This window comes from Engystomops pustulosus, chromosome 6 (assembly GCF_040894005.1).
Source record: "Engystomops pustulosus chromosome 6, aEngPut4.maternal, whole genome shotgun sequence".
Classification (NCBI taxonomy): domain Eukaryota; kingdom Metazoa; phylum Chordata; class Amphibia; order Anura; family Leptodactylidae; genus Engystomops; species Engystomops pustulosus.
The window spans coordinates 150,612,579-150,629,246 of NC_092416.1; the positions used below are offsets into that span (position 1 = coordinate 150,612,579).

At 42.0% G+C, this 16,668-nt stretch overlaps 1 protein-coding gene across 1 annotated transcript in view; it reads left to right on the forward strand.

Annotated features, from left to right (window-relative positions):
* Window positions 1–5,111: 5,111 nt before the first annotated feature.
* Window positions 5,112–16,668, forward strand: part of AARSD1 (alanyl-tRNA synthetase domain containing 1) — a 31,158-nt gene continuing 19,601 nt past the window's right edge. Inside the window, exons 1-7 of the mRNA XM_072113527.1 lie at window positions 5,112–5,314; window positions 6,939–7,058; window positions 7,713–7,779; window positions 8,431–8,529; window positions 8,760–8,849; window positions 9,046–9,108; window positions 9,795–9,805. Coding sequence (XP_071969628.1) covers window positions 5,310–5,314; window positions 6,939–7,058; window positions 7,713–7,779; window positions 8,431–8,529; window positions 8,760–8,849; window positions 9,046–9,108; window positions 9,795–9,805 — 455 coding nt within the window. The 5' untranslated portion in view covers window positions 5,112–5,309. The remainder of the gene's footprint in view (window positions 5,315–6,938; window positions 7,059–7,712; window positions 7,780–8,430; window positions 8,530–8,759; window positions 8,850–9,045; window positions 9,109–9,794; window positions 9,806–16,668) is intronic.

Sequence of the window (16,668 nt, forward strand, 5' to 3'; positions counted from 1 at the left end):
GGATATGTCTCCTCTAATGCAGTGTGCAACGGCATGGGGACATCTCATAAGATTCTGGGTTTTATGATTCAGGCTAAACAGAATTTCCTGAAAACTGACGTTTCCATTGTATTTTATACAACCCCTTCATCTCTATGGCCTCATTCACATGAATGGGCTATGTAGCCACGTCCTGTCTGTTTTAGAGGCGTATAAGAATTTTTATTCTGTTTATAGACCGAGGGGAGAATTATCAGAAGTTTCTGAGGTAAAACTGTAAAGTTGCCCATGGAAACCACTCAGAGCACAACTTTAGTTTTATAAACAGCTGTGGGAAAATGAAAGCTGTGCTCTGATTGGTTTCCATGGGCAACTAGAACAGTTCTGCTCTCAGACACTTTTGATAAATCTCCCCCATGATGAGGCTGGATCCAATAAAAACTAGAATAAATCCAAGATGTCACCATGTTGTCTAAACATAGCTTAAGGCTGCGGTCACCCCTGGTTTTTGAAACACAACACAACAGCGGAGGAGATGAGATTTGCGTAATTACATTGCTGTTAACGTTTACATCACGTTAACAATGTGTTACATTGCGTTTCTCAAAACAATGTAAATGCCATTTGTGAAGGCGCTTTCAGGATACCTTGCAAACCAATCTGTATTATCCATTGCAGAGCCGTATGTTCGTATGTCATCTGTTTTTTTTTCAGAAATATTTAAACATCTGCAATGTGTTCTTCACACACATATATATTGTTCTTCACATGCTATTTTGTTCGCGCCGTTCCGCGCGTATCTCCCGACAAGTAAGCAGATGTGCCGAACATCTGTAATCTATTCTGCACTGTGTTCTGCACTGTGTTTTTCTCTTAAATGATCCTGTGGTCACTGTGTTCACTGTGTTCAATGTTTTTATTCTATTCTTCACTGTTCTTCACATCTGCCAACTTGTCGGGAGATAATATACGCGCGGAACAGTGAAGAATAGATCGCAGATGTTTGCAAATTATCAGAAGACATTCTTTTTCAATTAAATAACACATTTTAATCCCAAACCATGGTCCCTTTGAAAAATGCTCGAGTCTCCCATTGAATCGTGCGTGAAAAATGCGCCGAAAACGCAAAAAAAACGCTAACAACACGCGCGTGAAAAACGCAAAAACGCTAATTACTCCAAGGAAAAATGGAACAAAAACGCAGCCAAAAACGTCAGTTTTTCACGCATTGCACCCTGACGTGAAACGCAACGCTAGTGTGGAAGGGGCCTTAGCGTTGCGTTCATAATGCAACACTAGCGTATGGGGGGCGGTACCCAGCCACATCGCATTTGCGTTTCCAGTTATACGTCTGAGATTGTTAACCAGTCCCTGGTGTCTAGCATTTAAACAATACAGAGACACCCGGGTCTGGTTACCAATCGCATGCAATCAGACCAAGGCAATGTTAGCGGCATGTGTAACATTGCCTTATTCAACATGTGTGAGTCCTGAGGGTGGTGGCACAGGTGTCGTTTTGTCTGCGTTTGCAAACGCTGACAAAGCCGCACCCACCAGAGCGGACCGCCTGTGATCGGGAACAAGCCGCTGGTGCGTTAATTTAATGCAAAACACCGGCATCTCGTTCCCGATCGCAGGGGTTTCCATAGAAATACCGATGCGATCGGGCCGCGGCCTGCCCCGGTGGGTGCGGCTTTGTCTGCGTTTGCGTTGGCACTGTGGCATTTTGAACCCGGTTTTAGTCCGTTTTTAGTTGTGCGGCTTTTGAAAACGCATCCTTTTTTTTCAAAAGCGCACACGTTTTTTACTATCTAAAAACGCCATGTGTGCCACCACCCTAAGACTAGCTGCCCACGAGCAAGTTCAAACCTCCAATTACTGGACTGAACTTAGCATTTCCATCCAGTGGTTGGAGGTTCCCACCACCGCATGGATCAAGTTTCTCAGACCAAACTCGCTTGTGGGTAGCTTGTCTAATAGATTAACCAATATTTAGGCCAACTAAGGGAGACCGAAACTGCAACACATTCAGTTAACGTGTGCTGTTTGACAAGCTTTAGTTTTGCTTATATTGTATTGCTGTGTAGTCATTACCAATCTGCAATGACTTAAGCCGGCGGCACACGTGGCATTTTGAACATGTTTTTGGGCCGTTTTTTAAGCAGTCCGTTAAAAAACGCCTTTTTTTGAAAACGCATCGGTTTTTGACCAGTTTTACCAATTATCATAATTAAAACGGGTCAAAAAATGTATGCATTTTCAAAAAACACATGCTTTTTTTAACGGACAGGTTCAAAACGCCACGCGTGCCGCCAGCCTTTCACTGACAGCATAGTGGATTGGATTTATAAAAACCCCTGACAAATGCTGTGTAAAAAAAAAAGAAAAGCAGGGTATAATGATGTATGCTGCAGGTAATATCCCGGAATTGGGGTCATTAATATTATATTATTAATTATGTCTGGTAATCTTGCGGAATTGGACTCAGTAGACTTCCTGCTAAATAGGTTGCATGTCTAGATAACAACACTCCACTAAGTCAGGCGTGCAATGTATTAAATTATGCATCACCTGATGCAATGCAGACTGTCGCATTGCTTGGTCCCCTTGAGTCTTTAAGGGTTTTTCCCACAAAGAAAAGTTAGGTCCTATCCCGTGGATCAGTGATGAGACCCCCACAGATCATGAAAACAAGGGGTCCGATAGGGTCCCACGTACCTCCGTCGGACCCCTCGTCGCTCTGTCAGTCTAATAGAGCAACTAGGGGTCTGATGGAGGGGTTTTCGTGATCTGTGGGGGTTTCATCAATGAGACCCCCACTGATCAGCAAGTTAGGCCTTATCCCGTGGATAGGGTCTAACTTTTCCCTTTAAACTCAATAAATATCCTTGGTTCAGGGTAGTCTGACTTCAGAGAGAAACGTCATAGAATTGTGTAGCTAAGAGCTCCAATAGGATTTGCCCAGCCCTGCAGACCACCGCTCCAGAGCTGATGATCAGTTCCTACCCCTGAACCAAAAGAGAAGATTATTTGCACTTGTGTCATTGTGCGCAGCCATTGCATAGCGTGGAAAGTTGCACAGCCTGTTACTGCTGCTGACCGGTTCTGCAAGTTCTACAATAAACAAAGGAACTGTAAGTTTTTGCATCATTTCGTTCTCCGTCCGTGGACCCATTACAAACCATGACACAGGGGGAACTAATTACCATGCCCCCCCCCCCCATTTCTTGATCATCACACGCGTGGCACCATACCGTGCCGTAACCGGAAGAAAGATAGGACATGTCCTACCTTTCCCCGTAATATGGCGCCGTGGCCATATATCGCTATGGAGAGGGGTGAGGGTGTCCCTGGCGCTGATGTATGCCCGCCGTACTACGGAACGGCGGGCATACATCCTGTGAATGTAGCCTTAGGTTTATCAAAAGCTATTTTAAAACAGCAAAGCAAGGAAAGAAAACTGTACACATACCTACATCACCATAGCTTTCAGTGACACTCCTGTTAGTACAATGCTACATGAAGTCACCCCATGCCTCCCGGAATATACAATTACCAGAACAAGTTGCAGATGATGTGAGCCGACCTGCTCTAAAATCTGCATAATTACGATTACAGCTCTGGAGTGTAATACACACTGTAATATAGGTTGTAAAAGATAAGTATTCTGACATATTTAGAAAGTTGTTGAATATTTTTTTTCATCTACGGTAATATGATTATAAATGATTAGACACAGAATTCAGAACATGATTTTTGGAGAGGCTGGAGGAGAATCCACCTTTATTTGCTCTGTAATAGGATTGTTCCTTTGTGTTATTTCCACCCCCAGGCTCCTTTTTCTGTTCCATTACCTAAGTACAATCACTAACACTCAGCACCCGGTATATTTCCATCCTCCTGTCACCATACAGACGGACAATGAATGGAAAACTGGAGCTTTTATGTGAGAAAATTGTTTCTCACAGTGAAAAAAAAAACAGTTAAGTGTGGAAAAAAAAGTGACATTATTTTCTTAGCAAATAAACAAAGGTTCCATAAAGAAGTGTAATAACTGAAGTGCCGAATGCTTCACATAATAGGTACCAATGAGCCCAAAGGATCCCATTGGTTAATAGCGGTTTGGTTGGGCTTCAAAAGTGATTCTTTGTCCCCTTCCTGCCAATGCCCTTTTTCGGTTTGTGTTTCAGTTTTTTGCTCCCTTCATTTAAAAATTCATAACTTTTTTTAATTTTCAACATACAGAGCTGTATGAGGGCTTGCGGCTGTACATACGTCCCCCGCGTTGTGTGAATGCAACCTTAAGCCTCCTAAGGTGCTTGACCCTTGTGGGGGTCTGATCACTCATAGCATATACTGCACTGCTGCTGTATTTCATCCTATTGGGATTTTACTGCTGCTTCCAGCAGAGCACTACAGATCCAGCAGAATAAAATATCAGGTAGTCTCACAGAGACTCACAGCTATCATGGTAATGGCTTGCTGGCTCCTGATGATGTCACGGTTGGGGTGGGGTGACAAAGATCTGTCCCCATATGTATTCCTCGGAAAACAATTAAAACACTACTAGATTTTCTCATTCTGTGTTGAGAACAGTTTTACAAAATGTATTACAATCTTGGGCTTATTGTCGGTAAAGCTTTCTATGTATTTCTGCATAAAATGCTTTATTATTAATAATTCCTTTATTTATATAGCGCACACAGAATACGTAGTGCTGCACAGAGAGTGCCAAATCAGTCCCTGTCCCCATGGGGCTCACAATCTAATCAACCTACCAGTGTGTTTTGGAGTGTGGGAGGAAACCCATCCTCAACCAGAGGATGTATCCTATAGGCAAATTTGCTGAGTATTTTTAGACAGTTTTCAATATGCAAAAGAATACAGTGGCTAAAGTGTCCAAATAGTATCACTGTATAATAGTATAATAATAGTATCACACATAATAATATTTATATAGAGCCATCATTTACATTGCGCTTATTGTAATACCTTTCCCAAATGCCAAGGTCATTTTTGGACCATTTTAGGTAAATTTGCTTCTGTATTTGTAATAATTCACCACATTTCATACCACATTGTATTTGTATATTACAGCACATGGTCCTATGTGAGGAATACTCCAGAAGACAGTGGATTCTTCCTAATACAGTGACAGAGCCTTCCTAGGGGGGAGGGGGAGAGATAGTGCGCCTGGCAGCTGTTCCTAAAAATAGGAATTGTGAGTGACTTTTGGTTGTGGTCATCGGAGCAGTGCTTGCAGATCCTCATCTACCACAGTAGCTGAACCTTCTTCACAGAGGATCATACGTGGATTTTGAAGGCCTATCATGAGGTAAGACTACACTGCCCGAAACACATCTAATAAGAGTTCGTGTAACTGCTGGGAACTCCTGTAGAGCGACTCCTCTCATTCTGGACCAGGAATATTTGTGTGTCTGGTCTATGAAAGCTACACGAGACCTCCCAAATACTAATCACGTTCATTGTGTGAACACGGCCTCAGTATCCAAAATAAAGTCCAACTGAATCCAGATTTTCTTTCCTGAGTTCCAGATTTGTTGCATATGTAGTACAGATACTGTCACATTTCTCTATATGCTATTCTGTTCTACAGTAGAAGGGGTTTAGCAGATTAATAGATTTGTTAAAGGAAATTTAGTAAAAACTAGTAATTTATGCTTATGCTATGGAGTCTATTGCTGGCTATGGGGGACGTATATACGCCATATATACGTCGGCCGCATATACGTCCCCCTTACATTTGTGTGAATGTAGCCTAAGACATATATACATACGACACGGTCATTCTGTGGTGAGCCATGGACTCCTTGGACCGCTTTTTTTTATGGGTTACGTACAACCACGTTCTTTTCAATGTACAATACGTCCAACCATTTACAGGCTGTATAAAAACCATTTACTGGCTGTATAAAAATATAGAGCATGTCCTCTTTTCTCCCATATTTCCGTATGGCCTTAGGGGACGTATAAAAACGGGTTAAATACATGCTGCATACAGATGAAAAATGTCACATACATAAAGTCTCCTACAGCATGGAAATACGGGACTGGAGATATCACACATTCGTGTGAATGAAGCCTTATGGTGTTCCCTCCGTGAAATCCAGCCACCACATGGTTTGGGATTCACAGGCTACATTCACATGGATATGTGCCCACCGTACCGTAGCACATCGGTCACACATCGGCGCCCGGGAGAGGAGTCGTAACACGTTGCCGCCCCTCTCCATAGCGATATGTGTCGCACAGCGCCATAGGCTGAGAAAAGATAGGCCATGTCCTATAGTTTCACGGCTACGGAACGGTGCCGCAAGTGTGCAGCACCATACCGCTCCCGTACCGACGCCGCACGCCCATTACCGGCCTAAGGGGGGCGTATATGTGACATATATATGTCGCCGTATATACGTCCCCCATATGGCTGTCTGATTAAGGCCGAAGGCTACATTCACACTGCCATATGGGGGACGTATATATATACGGCTGACTTTTATACGTCCCTCATAGATGGCAATGGGCGCACGGTGCCTTAAAGGAGAGGTACAGTGCTGCACACGTGCGGCACCGTACCGCTCCGTAGCCGTAAGAAAGAACATGTCCTATCTTTCCCCATAATACGGCGCCGTGCCCCATGTTTCTCTATGGAGAGGGGCAGGGTGAGTGGCGCTCATCCCCGGTGCCAACGTGTGCTTACCATGCTACTATACGGTGACGTGCCCCATGTTTCTCTATGGAGAGGGGAGGGGGGGAACGGCGCTCATCCCCGGCGCCAATGTGTGCTTACCGTGCTACTGTACGGTGGGCACGCATTAGTGTGAATATAGCCTAAGCACGACCAGAGTGGGTTAAAGTGGGTCTCATGGTTCCCTTATTTTCTGCTATAATAATGTCACAGTAACCTAAATGCATAAATATTGATATATTTTTGCCTGTAGTTTAAGGCAGCCTGCTAAGGTCCTGTGGTATGACCGGGCCAAGTACGTGTTCCTGGAATTCTGTGTTGAGAACAGCCGAGATGTTAAGGTGGACATTGAAGAACATAAGCTAATCTTCAGGTGGGTAGTGTCCATAATAATAAAAAAGGTTTTACTGAGAAAGCAAAAGGAAAACAGAAAAAACATACAAATACCAGCCTCCAGACACCACCAAGCCTCAGTATAATCGAATTATATTAAAGGAGTATATTCTAAGTTACATTTTTTTTAACAAAGTATAAGAAAGCTAAGCACTGTGGTCTCTTCAATTTACAGATCCTCCTTCAATTCAATATACTAAAAAAATAACAATGGTATTTGTAACAGCAATTCAGTAATCGCAAATTAGTAATATCAATACTATTAATAATTAGTATTAGAAATAAACAGCAACTTGTGAGAGTGACAATATAAATTCACTGTTTGAAACTCAGTCCATGTGTTAAAGGGATTGACTGGCCTGAACCCCACTTATTAGACCTAAAAACCCCTTACAAGTACAGCTGCCAATTTTGAATTGATGAAATTGATATTATTCATAATGAGGTTTGTTGCCTTCTGGAGAGATGACATTTGTGCTTTTTAATTTTTTTTTTACATAGTTTAAAAAAAAATTGCCTTTAAAGGGTCAGCTCTGTATACATGTAATTGGGCACAAATCTCTAATGCTCATTCTTTATATCAGTAATTGTAATGTGGGATAACCTGAATATTCCCTTTTATTTTTCTGCACAGCTGCCTGAATGAAGATAATATACAGATGTATAATGTGATCGAGCTGTATGACAGAGTACAACCAAAGGTAGGGAGAAACTAGGCCTTCACCCCAGTAATATCCGTTTGGAAATCTTATACAGGCAGTCCCCGGGTTACGTACAAGATAGGGTCCGGAGGTTTGTTGAAATTTGTATGTAAATTGAAACTGTATATTTTATAATTGTAGATCCAGACAAAAAAAAAATTGCCCCTGTGACAATTGGAGTTTAAACATTTTTTTCTGTAATGGGACCAAGGATTATCAGTAAAGCTTCATTACAGACTCCTTACAGCTGATCATTGCAGTCTGGGACTATAGTAAAGCATCCAGAGAGCTTCACCAGAGGTCAGAGGGGTCTGTCTGTAACTATGGGTTGTCTGTAAGTCGAGTGTCCTTAAGTAGGGGACCACCTGTATAGCAAATAAGTGAGTATGTGGCAGGCATGAATGTAGATCCATATTTGGAAGTCTGTTTACATGTTTACATGGTTACATAGGTGAAATATGCCTTTGCCATCTCCATAGCTTCCATAGACTATTATGGAGATAGCCCTGTAAACGTGTGGTCAGCTCTAGGTCGCTGTAATAAGAGGTCAGGTTTGGGCTGTATCCTACCAACATTTTGGCCTGAGGCCTAGACCAATCTTAATTCACACTGTTTTGAACAATGTTGATAAATCAGTATTTCTATATTCAGGATTCCAGAGAGAAACGTTCAGATCGGTCGATTACATGCTTTCTCAGAAAATGGAAGGAGAAGGTGGCTTGGCCAAGACTAACCAAGGAGAATCACAAGGTGGCAACTGATAACCATGTGATTGTAATGTATCAGGGGACAGAACTAATGGCATCACCTCGCCAAGTGCAGTAAAGTCAACTCTGTGCCATTCAGTAACACATGGAGCAGTCACAGTATTACACATATCCACAGCTGAATGATTTCCCCTTTCCCAATGAATATGTCATGCATAGATACTACAGAAAATATTATTATCTAACATGTGGTTTGTGGTGTTTTCTCTGTAGCCTGCTTGGTTGTCTGTAGACTTTGATAACTGGAGGGACTGGGATACAGAAGAGGAAGCAGAGATGGCGTTAGCAGAACATTACCTGGATGTAAGTCACACATTACAAAATGTTATATTACATCACCTTATATAAGGCCCTGATCACACTGGTGCATAGATGCTTAAGAAATCTCATTTATTCATTGGGATTCATTGCAAGACCATCATAAACATCAATATACAAATGTGAACAGAGCGTCAAAATTACAGCCATAAACATATGGTTTATTATTGTGTTTTTCTAGTTGATCAACAATGTGAAAGACAAGGGTGCACCTCCTACAATGGACGACCTGGATGATTTGGATGTAAGTGTATCTTAGATTACAAAAGAACATCATTTACAATCTGGGGCATGTAAAGTGGTAACAAGGTCATTCCGAAACTGTGAAGCCTTAAATTTTATATTTGATTGCCTTAAGGGCACATTAGACAGAGCAGTACACACACAATACAGAGTGTAGATTACAAGTGTAGTCCACACTTGCAGATCCTTTCCTGCTCTTCATGTGATGGTAAAATAAAGACAATGGACAAAAGTGGTGACCTGCTTATATTAGGCGTAGGAGGGCTCTAGGCAAGCTGCCACCTTAAATCAGAGTTCCTAACTTCTCAATGGGAAGTCATAGGATCAGGGTATTGGTGTCTTCGGATCCAGCTCAATTTCTGGATTATGTTGAGACCAGACATGCCCAACTTCCCATGCTCCCACTGAGAGTTCTGTATATCTCATGTTCCAGGACCACTAATGCACGCTGAGACCCAAGTATGCGGTTACCTTGCTGCCCTGATCCCATATATGTATTTAGCCCTGGACTGGGATGGACCATAACTCCATATCTGGAATATGAGTTATTGTATTTAAGATTCTTTGTCTCTGTTTAAAAAAGTGGAGGGACTGTGAGAACAGTCAGTGTCTGTAGATCTGCGGAAGTGTCAGTTACTTTCTCCTTCTACAGAGTAAATAACACTCTGACTTAATTACCTTATTTAGATAAGGCTGGGGTAAGTGAGTGACATGCATTGGCACTGTTGAACATAATGCCCCTTCACCCCCCCCCCCCCCGGCTGTATGGTCAATTTTTTTAATCACACAAAACTTCACCAGGAATGTCATTTTTAGCTGGTTCCAATAGCCTATGCTGTGCTGATTTTAAATGCCTATGTTATCATTATGAATAATTTCAGTAGTATATATATGTTTATTTCACATTACCTGGCTCCCTTCCAGTGGTGTGTGGTGAGCTCTCTGGGCGGGGGCAGCTTTGGTGGTGGCCAAAAGTGCCACAGTCTAAAAGAAATCAGACACCCATCCATTGGAATGATTGTGAGGATCAAACATTATTGTTTTACTAATAGACAAAAAGGCTAAGGTTATATTCACATGAACGTATGGGGGACGTATATACGGCTACTGTTCCGTAGCCCACAGAAAGATAGGACATGTCCTATCTTTCTCCGGAATACGGCGCCATATGCCATATATTCCTATGGAGAGGGGCGGGGGTGAGTGGCACTCACCCCCTCCTCCTCTCCCCATCGTGTGCCTGCCGTACTACAGTACGGCGGGCAACGGCAGTGTGAATGATGCCTAAAGTTGACTTGTGTAATTATGTTATAATAAATATTAAAAGGATATAATAATTATATTACATTTCTGTTAACAGGATGACATATGAGATGTATATAAAAGCCTGGCTCTAATATAGGTAAGTCGCTTAAGTCCCTATATCAACATCTCACTGATTTGCTTTTAATGGGTTGTCCAACCAAAAGAACATATCATCTGTCCATACAATAGAAACAAGGGGCAGGGCAGCACAGTTGAAATGTTGTAACTTCATCTATGAATAAAAGAACACTGTTATGTAGGGTCTAAGAATGGAGAGGGAACATACAAAGACAGTGGGGCCTGAGACTAAACCCTGTTGCGCGCCTACCTACCCTAAGCAGTAGGTGAGAACTGGTTGAAATCCCCTACCTGCAACAAAGTGAAAACACAGAGACAAGGAGAAGACAATACAAACAGAAAAGGATAGTCGACAAATGAGTGTCAGAACCTAGAGGGCAATGCAGTACAAAATCATTAGGGAAACAGATAATCAAGAATATGTGCAAAGGGTCCAACATACATACAGAATGAATGAATACTAGATTAGTGTCAGAGCCCCAATCTAGAAGTTTATTGGACCACTTTTCTTATAACAGACAGGGCAGCAATGAGAGTGAGGAGAGATTCTGTCCACCACATTGGTTTAACTGTTAGTGATCCAGAGCAGAGTTCACAGGAGACAGATGAGTGTGGTGTAAATCAATCAAGGCTGCTAGAAATTGAGTAACAGTATTCAGACTAGCTAGCAAGCAGAATGGAACAAAATGATACTTATCAGTGCATCCTTACACATTATCACTCAGATATCGCTGGAGTGCTTATTTTATTTTGGTTGGAATATCCATAGGATAGGTGAAAACTGGCAAACTCTAAATAATATCGTCTATCCCCTATAGAGATCATTTTTCTGAGTTGGAGACACTTACAGCATGGACATCTTTTATATAGGTTAATGGTTTCTGTATAGAAAACCTAAGGAGGTGCAAATTTTTGTGGTTGCAATAAGACCTAGAAAATGCATCTCTTGAATTTGCAACGGTGCCCAGAAAGTTACTTCTCTGTGTCCCATGATTATGTATCAACTCTACATTTAGCCCTGCAACAATACTGTTAAAGAAAATCTACCATCAAAATGAAGCATGAAAAACCAGGAAAACTTACTCATAGATCCTGACACTGTGAATGTGGTAATCTTCTTATATTTGTTATTCATGGCCTCCTTCCTTCTAGAATCAACTTTTAAAATTATGCTAATGAGTCAGAAAGGCTCTTGAGGGCATTACCATAGTCTCTCCATGCTGTTGCTTCACAAGCTGTTACACTGTGAAGCACTTCCCCTCTCCTTTGTGTTATGAAACTTCCTCTGCTCCTGAGAGATTACATCAGGTAGAGGGAGGGGGAAGCGCCAGGCATGAGCAAGGGAAGGGGGAGACCATGTAACAGCCTGTGAAACTGCAGTACAGAGGGGCTCTGGTAACGCCCCACAGAGCCCTACAGACTCTTTAGCATAATTTTAAAATTCGATTTTAAAAGGAGGGAGGCACTGGATAACAAATATAAGAAGATTACTACAGTTACAGTGCTTGGAGCTCTAATTAAGTCTCCCTGGTTTATCATTATTGATTTTGATGGTAGATTTCCATTATAAAATGTGATGACCTCTCGTTATACAGGATTTATACACTATAAAAAAACGATAACATGCATTTGTATTTTCAGAGGCCGAGTTCTGACCTAAGTGGATGATGCTGAAAAAGAAAAAAGAAAAGAGTATTGTGTAGTTCTTATCTTTTTGTAACTTTTTTGTGTTATTAATAAATTGTGTTTTTTTAATTGTGTCTTTCTTCTTTAAATAAAATTGTTAGAGTAAAGGAAAAGTCTGTAAGTCAGTACATGTCTGCAGGACCTTGAGAAAAATGATTCAAATTACCTAAAAAGCCCACAAATATCCTTTTCCATAACTTTATTAAATTTTACAGAACACTCAATGATCCACAGATTTCGTGGCATAGCGCTCTCTAAGAACCTACATACTGGTAAGTCACAACAAGGGTGGAGAGGTAAAATTAGATTAAAGTGGTTGTTTCAGAACAATATCATCTTTACAGGGACATGCCAGATTGACAAGAAGAATGGCATTTTTTGGATTTTTTTGAAAAATCTGCAGTGTAATACAGTAGCAGTGTTGTGTATGGGATTTTTGAAAGTCCTATACACATACTGTGAAGCCGGTCACAGTCTCCCCTTCCCCCTTGTACTTCCTGTAATCTCTGCAGCAGTGAACACAGACTGGGAGGGGGAAAGTGCTCCTTGGACAATGTAACAGTCTGTGAATCTGGAGTATAGAGGGGATCTGATAACACCTCAATTGTCTTCATTAGCATAATTGAAAAAGTTGATTTTAGAAGGAAGGATGCCGTGGATAACAAATATAAGCCAAGGCAGTTTTTCTATTCTATGAGGAATAGATTCCCAAATAAAGACAGCGCTGTTTTGATGTTTTTGCATCTCCTCAGCACAGTGTGGGGAACTGGTTTGGATGGATGAGAGGCTATAGATGCATGTGAGAAAAGAAACTATTTTTCTTATGGAGTTAGGCCACCAGTGAAGGTGTATAAGGAGACTTAAAGGCCATGCATATATATGGTTTCTACCTCCTGTACAGGAGCTCCTTTGAAAAACAGGAGAAATAAAAGTGAAATAGTTGGGGAAATCCCACAATTAAGTCAGAGTACTTGGCTTCTCCCAGGGCATCCTCCTGTCAGATGATGGGATTCCTTCTCACATGGCTTTCCTCTGCCCTGTCACAGCTGTGGGAAAACCCAGTGGTTGGGTGTATGTCAATATTGAGTCAATCGTTTGACTACTTGTCACACTGCTGTGAGTGACACCTCCTTATATAAGACTCCTGGGGGCACAAGAGGGTGATGATACCTGCAGTGCATATGAAACTGTTAAATAAAAAACCATATTTACTAGCACCAGCTTTAGCAGAAGCAGATGTAATGCAATAACTATTTTGTGAATAAATTGTGAATTAAATTAATAAAAAAATAAAAAAGCATATTTGGCACAACTCGTTTCATAATTTTTTTCCTATGCCAGGAGGAATGGATTTGCGCTGATTTGTGACTTTTCGAAAAGTTGCGCTTCATAAATCTGCCTTCCCCATGTGAATTCACCTGATCTCTTTGATGTAAAAAGTGTCATCGCCCTGCCAGGACCTTATGATAGCATTCATAAATATAAGATTAAGGTCCTGGCAGGGTAATTGTTCAAGGACAGATAGAGATCACATGACCCTCCATCTGTGGCCATTTTATGGTCAGGAATGTCTGGCTGATGAGATAAAAGACAGAATGATTCAGTTTAGATCAAAAAGCGGAGCAGAACCATTAATAGATGGATATTGGTAAATTACCTAATCTCCTGCCCCAACACTCATTACAAAAAACATGAGGTAAAGTGGCCAACCCCTTTATTGTTTACAAATGCACAGAGGAACAAAGACTGTAATTTTTTTAACTGTTGTTCATAATAAACGTTGTTAGGTTTGAAGGAACAAGGGAGAAGCAGGGACATAACTTGAGGGGGTGCAGAGGGTGTGATCTCAACCGGGCCCAGGAGGCTTAGGGGCCTATAAGGTGTCACTTTCCCATATGAAAAGACTAGTACTATAAACCCTACATTATAGTCGGGATCCTGGCACAGACTTTGCACTGGGCCCTGTAGATTCAAGTTACGACACTGGGGAGAAGTTTGCAAGCCTAAAAACGCAATTACAGCTGTGACACACGGGGGGATAACATTATGTTATGGGGTTGTTTTGCTGCAGGAGGGACTGTCACATTTCACAAAATAGATTTGCTGAAAGTTGACAATCCCTTTAAGGAAAATGTTAAAGTTTTGGAGTAGCCATTACAAAGCCCTGATCTCAATTCTTTTGAAAAGTTACGGGCAAAGCTGAAAAGGCAGGTGCGAGCTAGGAGGCTACAAACATGACTGAGCTGTTCAAATGACAAAACTGCACCTAAAATCACCTCAAAGCTGATTGCGATGCAGTTTTAGGCTGGTGCCACACGTAGCGCTTTGTCTGCGCTTGCAAACGCAAACAAAGTCGCGCCCACCGGGGCGGGCCTCGGTCCGATCGCATCGGCGTTTAATTTAATGCAAAACACAGAGGCCCGCCCCGGTGGGCGCGACTTTGTCTGTGTTTGCAAGCGCAGACAAAGCGCTATGTGTGGCACCGGCCTTAACTGCAACGTGTGAACGCACCCTGAGGGAGAAAAACATCATATGTGTCTTTTTATATAGTGTATGTAAATGTCTGGTTTGAACTTTGAACAGGATATATACTAGATGAGCAGTCCAGTCTAAGGCTGGATTCACACGGCAGCGCGCGGGGAGAGGAGGAAGTGAGCGCTGCTCACCCCCGCCCCTCCCCATAGGGATACATGGCACCCGGCGCCGTATGCCGTGAAAAGATAGGACATGTCCTATCTTTTCACGGGGTACGGCGCGGTACGGTGCGGCACTGTACCGATCCCGTAGGCCATTGCCTTCTATGGGGGACATTTATCGGCCATATATACGCCGGCCGTATATATACATCCCCCATGCGGCAGTGTGAATGTAGCCTAATTCTGGACTATTAGGTGGCAGTGATCATAGTCATTGTAGGAGAAATTTGGATAAAAACAAATACCACAACATAGATTATAATTATTTTTGTTGAAATAATGATTAGCAAGATTGCAATAATACTGGCCATTTAATCAATTTATTAAAGTTCAAAGTACTATTACCATTTAATTACAAAATATGGGCTATAGAACAGGGGCCCACAAGGGTCCCTTAGAGGTCAATAGGAACATAGGTGCTGTGTCTGCTTGATCAGAACTCCATTCACTTCCCATAACATCAATTTTCGTTACCGATTTGCATCGGGGTGGCACCAAAAAATTAACACAACTAGGACATGTTAAGGGTTCATTCACATAGCCGTCTGGGGGGACGTACATGCGGCTGCAAATTTGCCGTTCCCACAGATGGCAATGGCGGCCCGGCGGTGGTATGGTGCCACAAATGTTTGCCACCTCCTCCATCTCTCCAGCACACGGCGGTATGCCCAAATGGTGTGTGAATTAACCCTCATATTGGTGAAAATAGCATTGTGAGTAGGTCCATAGACCATAAAATCAAGTAAATGTCAGGAAATGAAACCACATATGTTGTAGATATATAAATCAGTATAACAGCGGTCTTGTTGGCCATATCAACCAATCACAGCACAGCTTGCATGTTGTAATCAGCTGTTTAAAAATGAAAGCTTCACTGTGATTGGTTGCTGTGGCCAACAATGACATTTTGTCTGTTAGACAGTTTCACATCAGTGTTGGACATTTACTTCCGTTATCATTGACATAAATGCTGCTCCTCTACAACGGGTAAAACTTTTGGAAGGAGTCACATCTGAATCCTTAAAAGCATCATCTACTGTAACCTCTTCAGGCGACATAGAACCATAGAAGGATGACATCATACTGTGATGTTACAATTGTGGCCGGGGGTTATACAATGGACTGGCAAGTGCTAGAACCTTTGAGGGTTAGTGAAGGAGAAAGATGGATGCGACAAGAGGTCTGTAATGTTATAATTGCTATCAATTACTCTCATCTGGATGATGCTAGTCTACCTGAGGCCTAAAATATACACAAATCCTTTTGTTTCATAACCGGGTCTCAAAAAAAGTAATTTAGTAATTAGTACAAACCTTTGATACAAAGCTCCTGACCTCTTGCATAGAGATAAAGTGAGGCATTTATTATAGGATTTTCTATTTAAAAAAAATATTATTTTTGTGTTTTTTTTTTTTAAATTCCCAACCCACATAAATGGCTTAAACAGAAAACAACTGCTAGTGCAACGCCTTTGTCAGGACCACGGGATGGGAGCCTGCCGGGACTGTTCTCTGACAGCTCTTGTCCCTCAGAATCGAAGCGATTTTAGCTTCTTCCACTTGACAGTCGCTAATCTTGACACACTGGGATTACCTAGAAAAAAGCAAGCTGGAGCGCAGGGACGAGATGTCCGGTGCTCCGGGCTGCTAATTACTCATGCATCTCTCACCTCCCTTTCCCATGCTGGAAGATGGAGGTGACGTCATGTGAGAGTCGTGAATTCACGCTTCTTACGTGATAGATGCCTCCCTCTCCCATGTTGGAGAGGGAGGCGATGCCCCGCCGGGGGCGTGCAC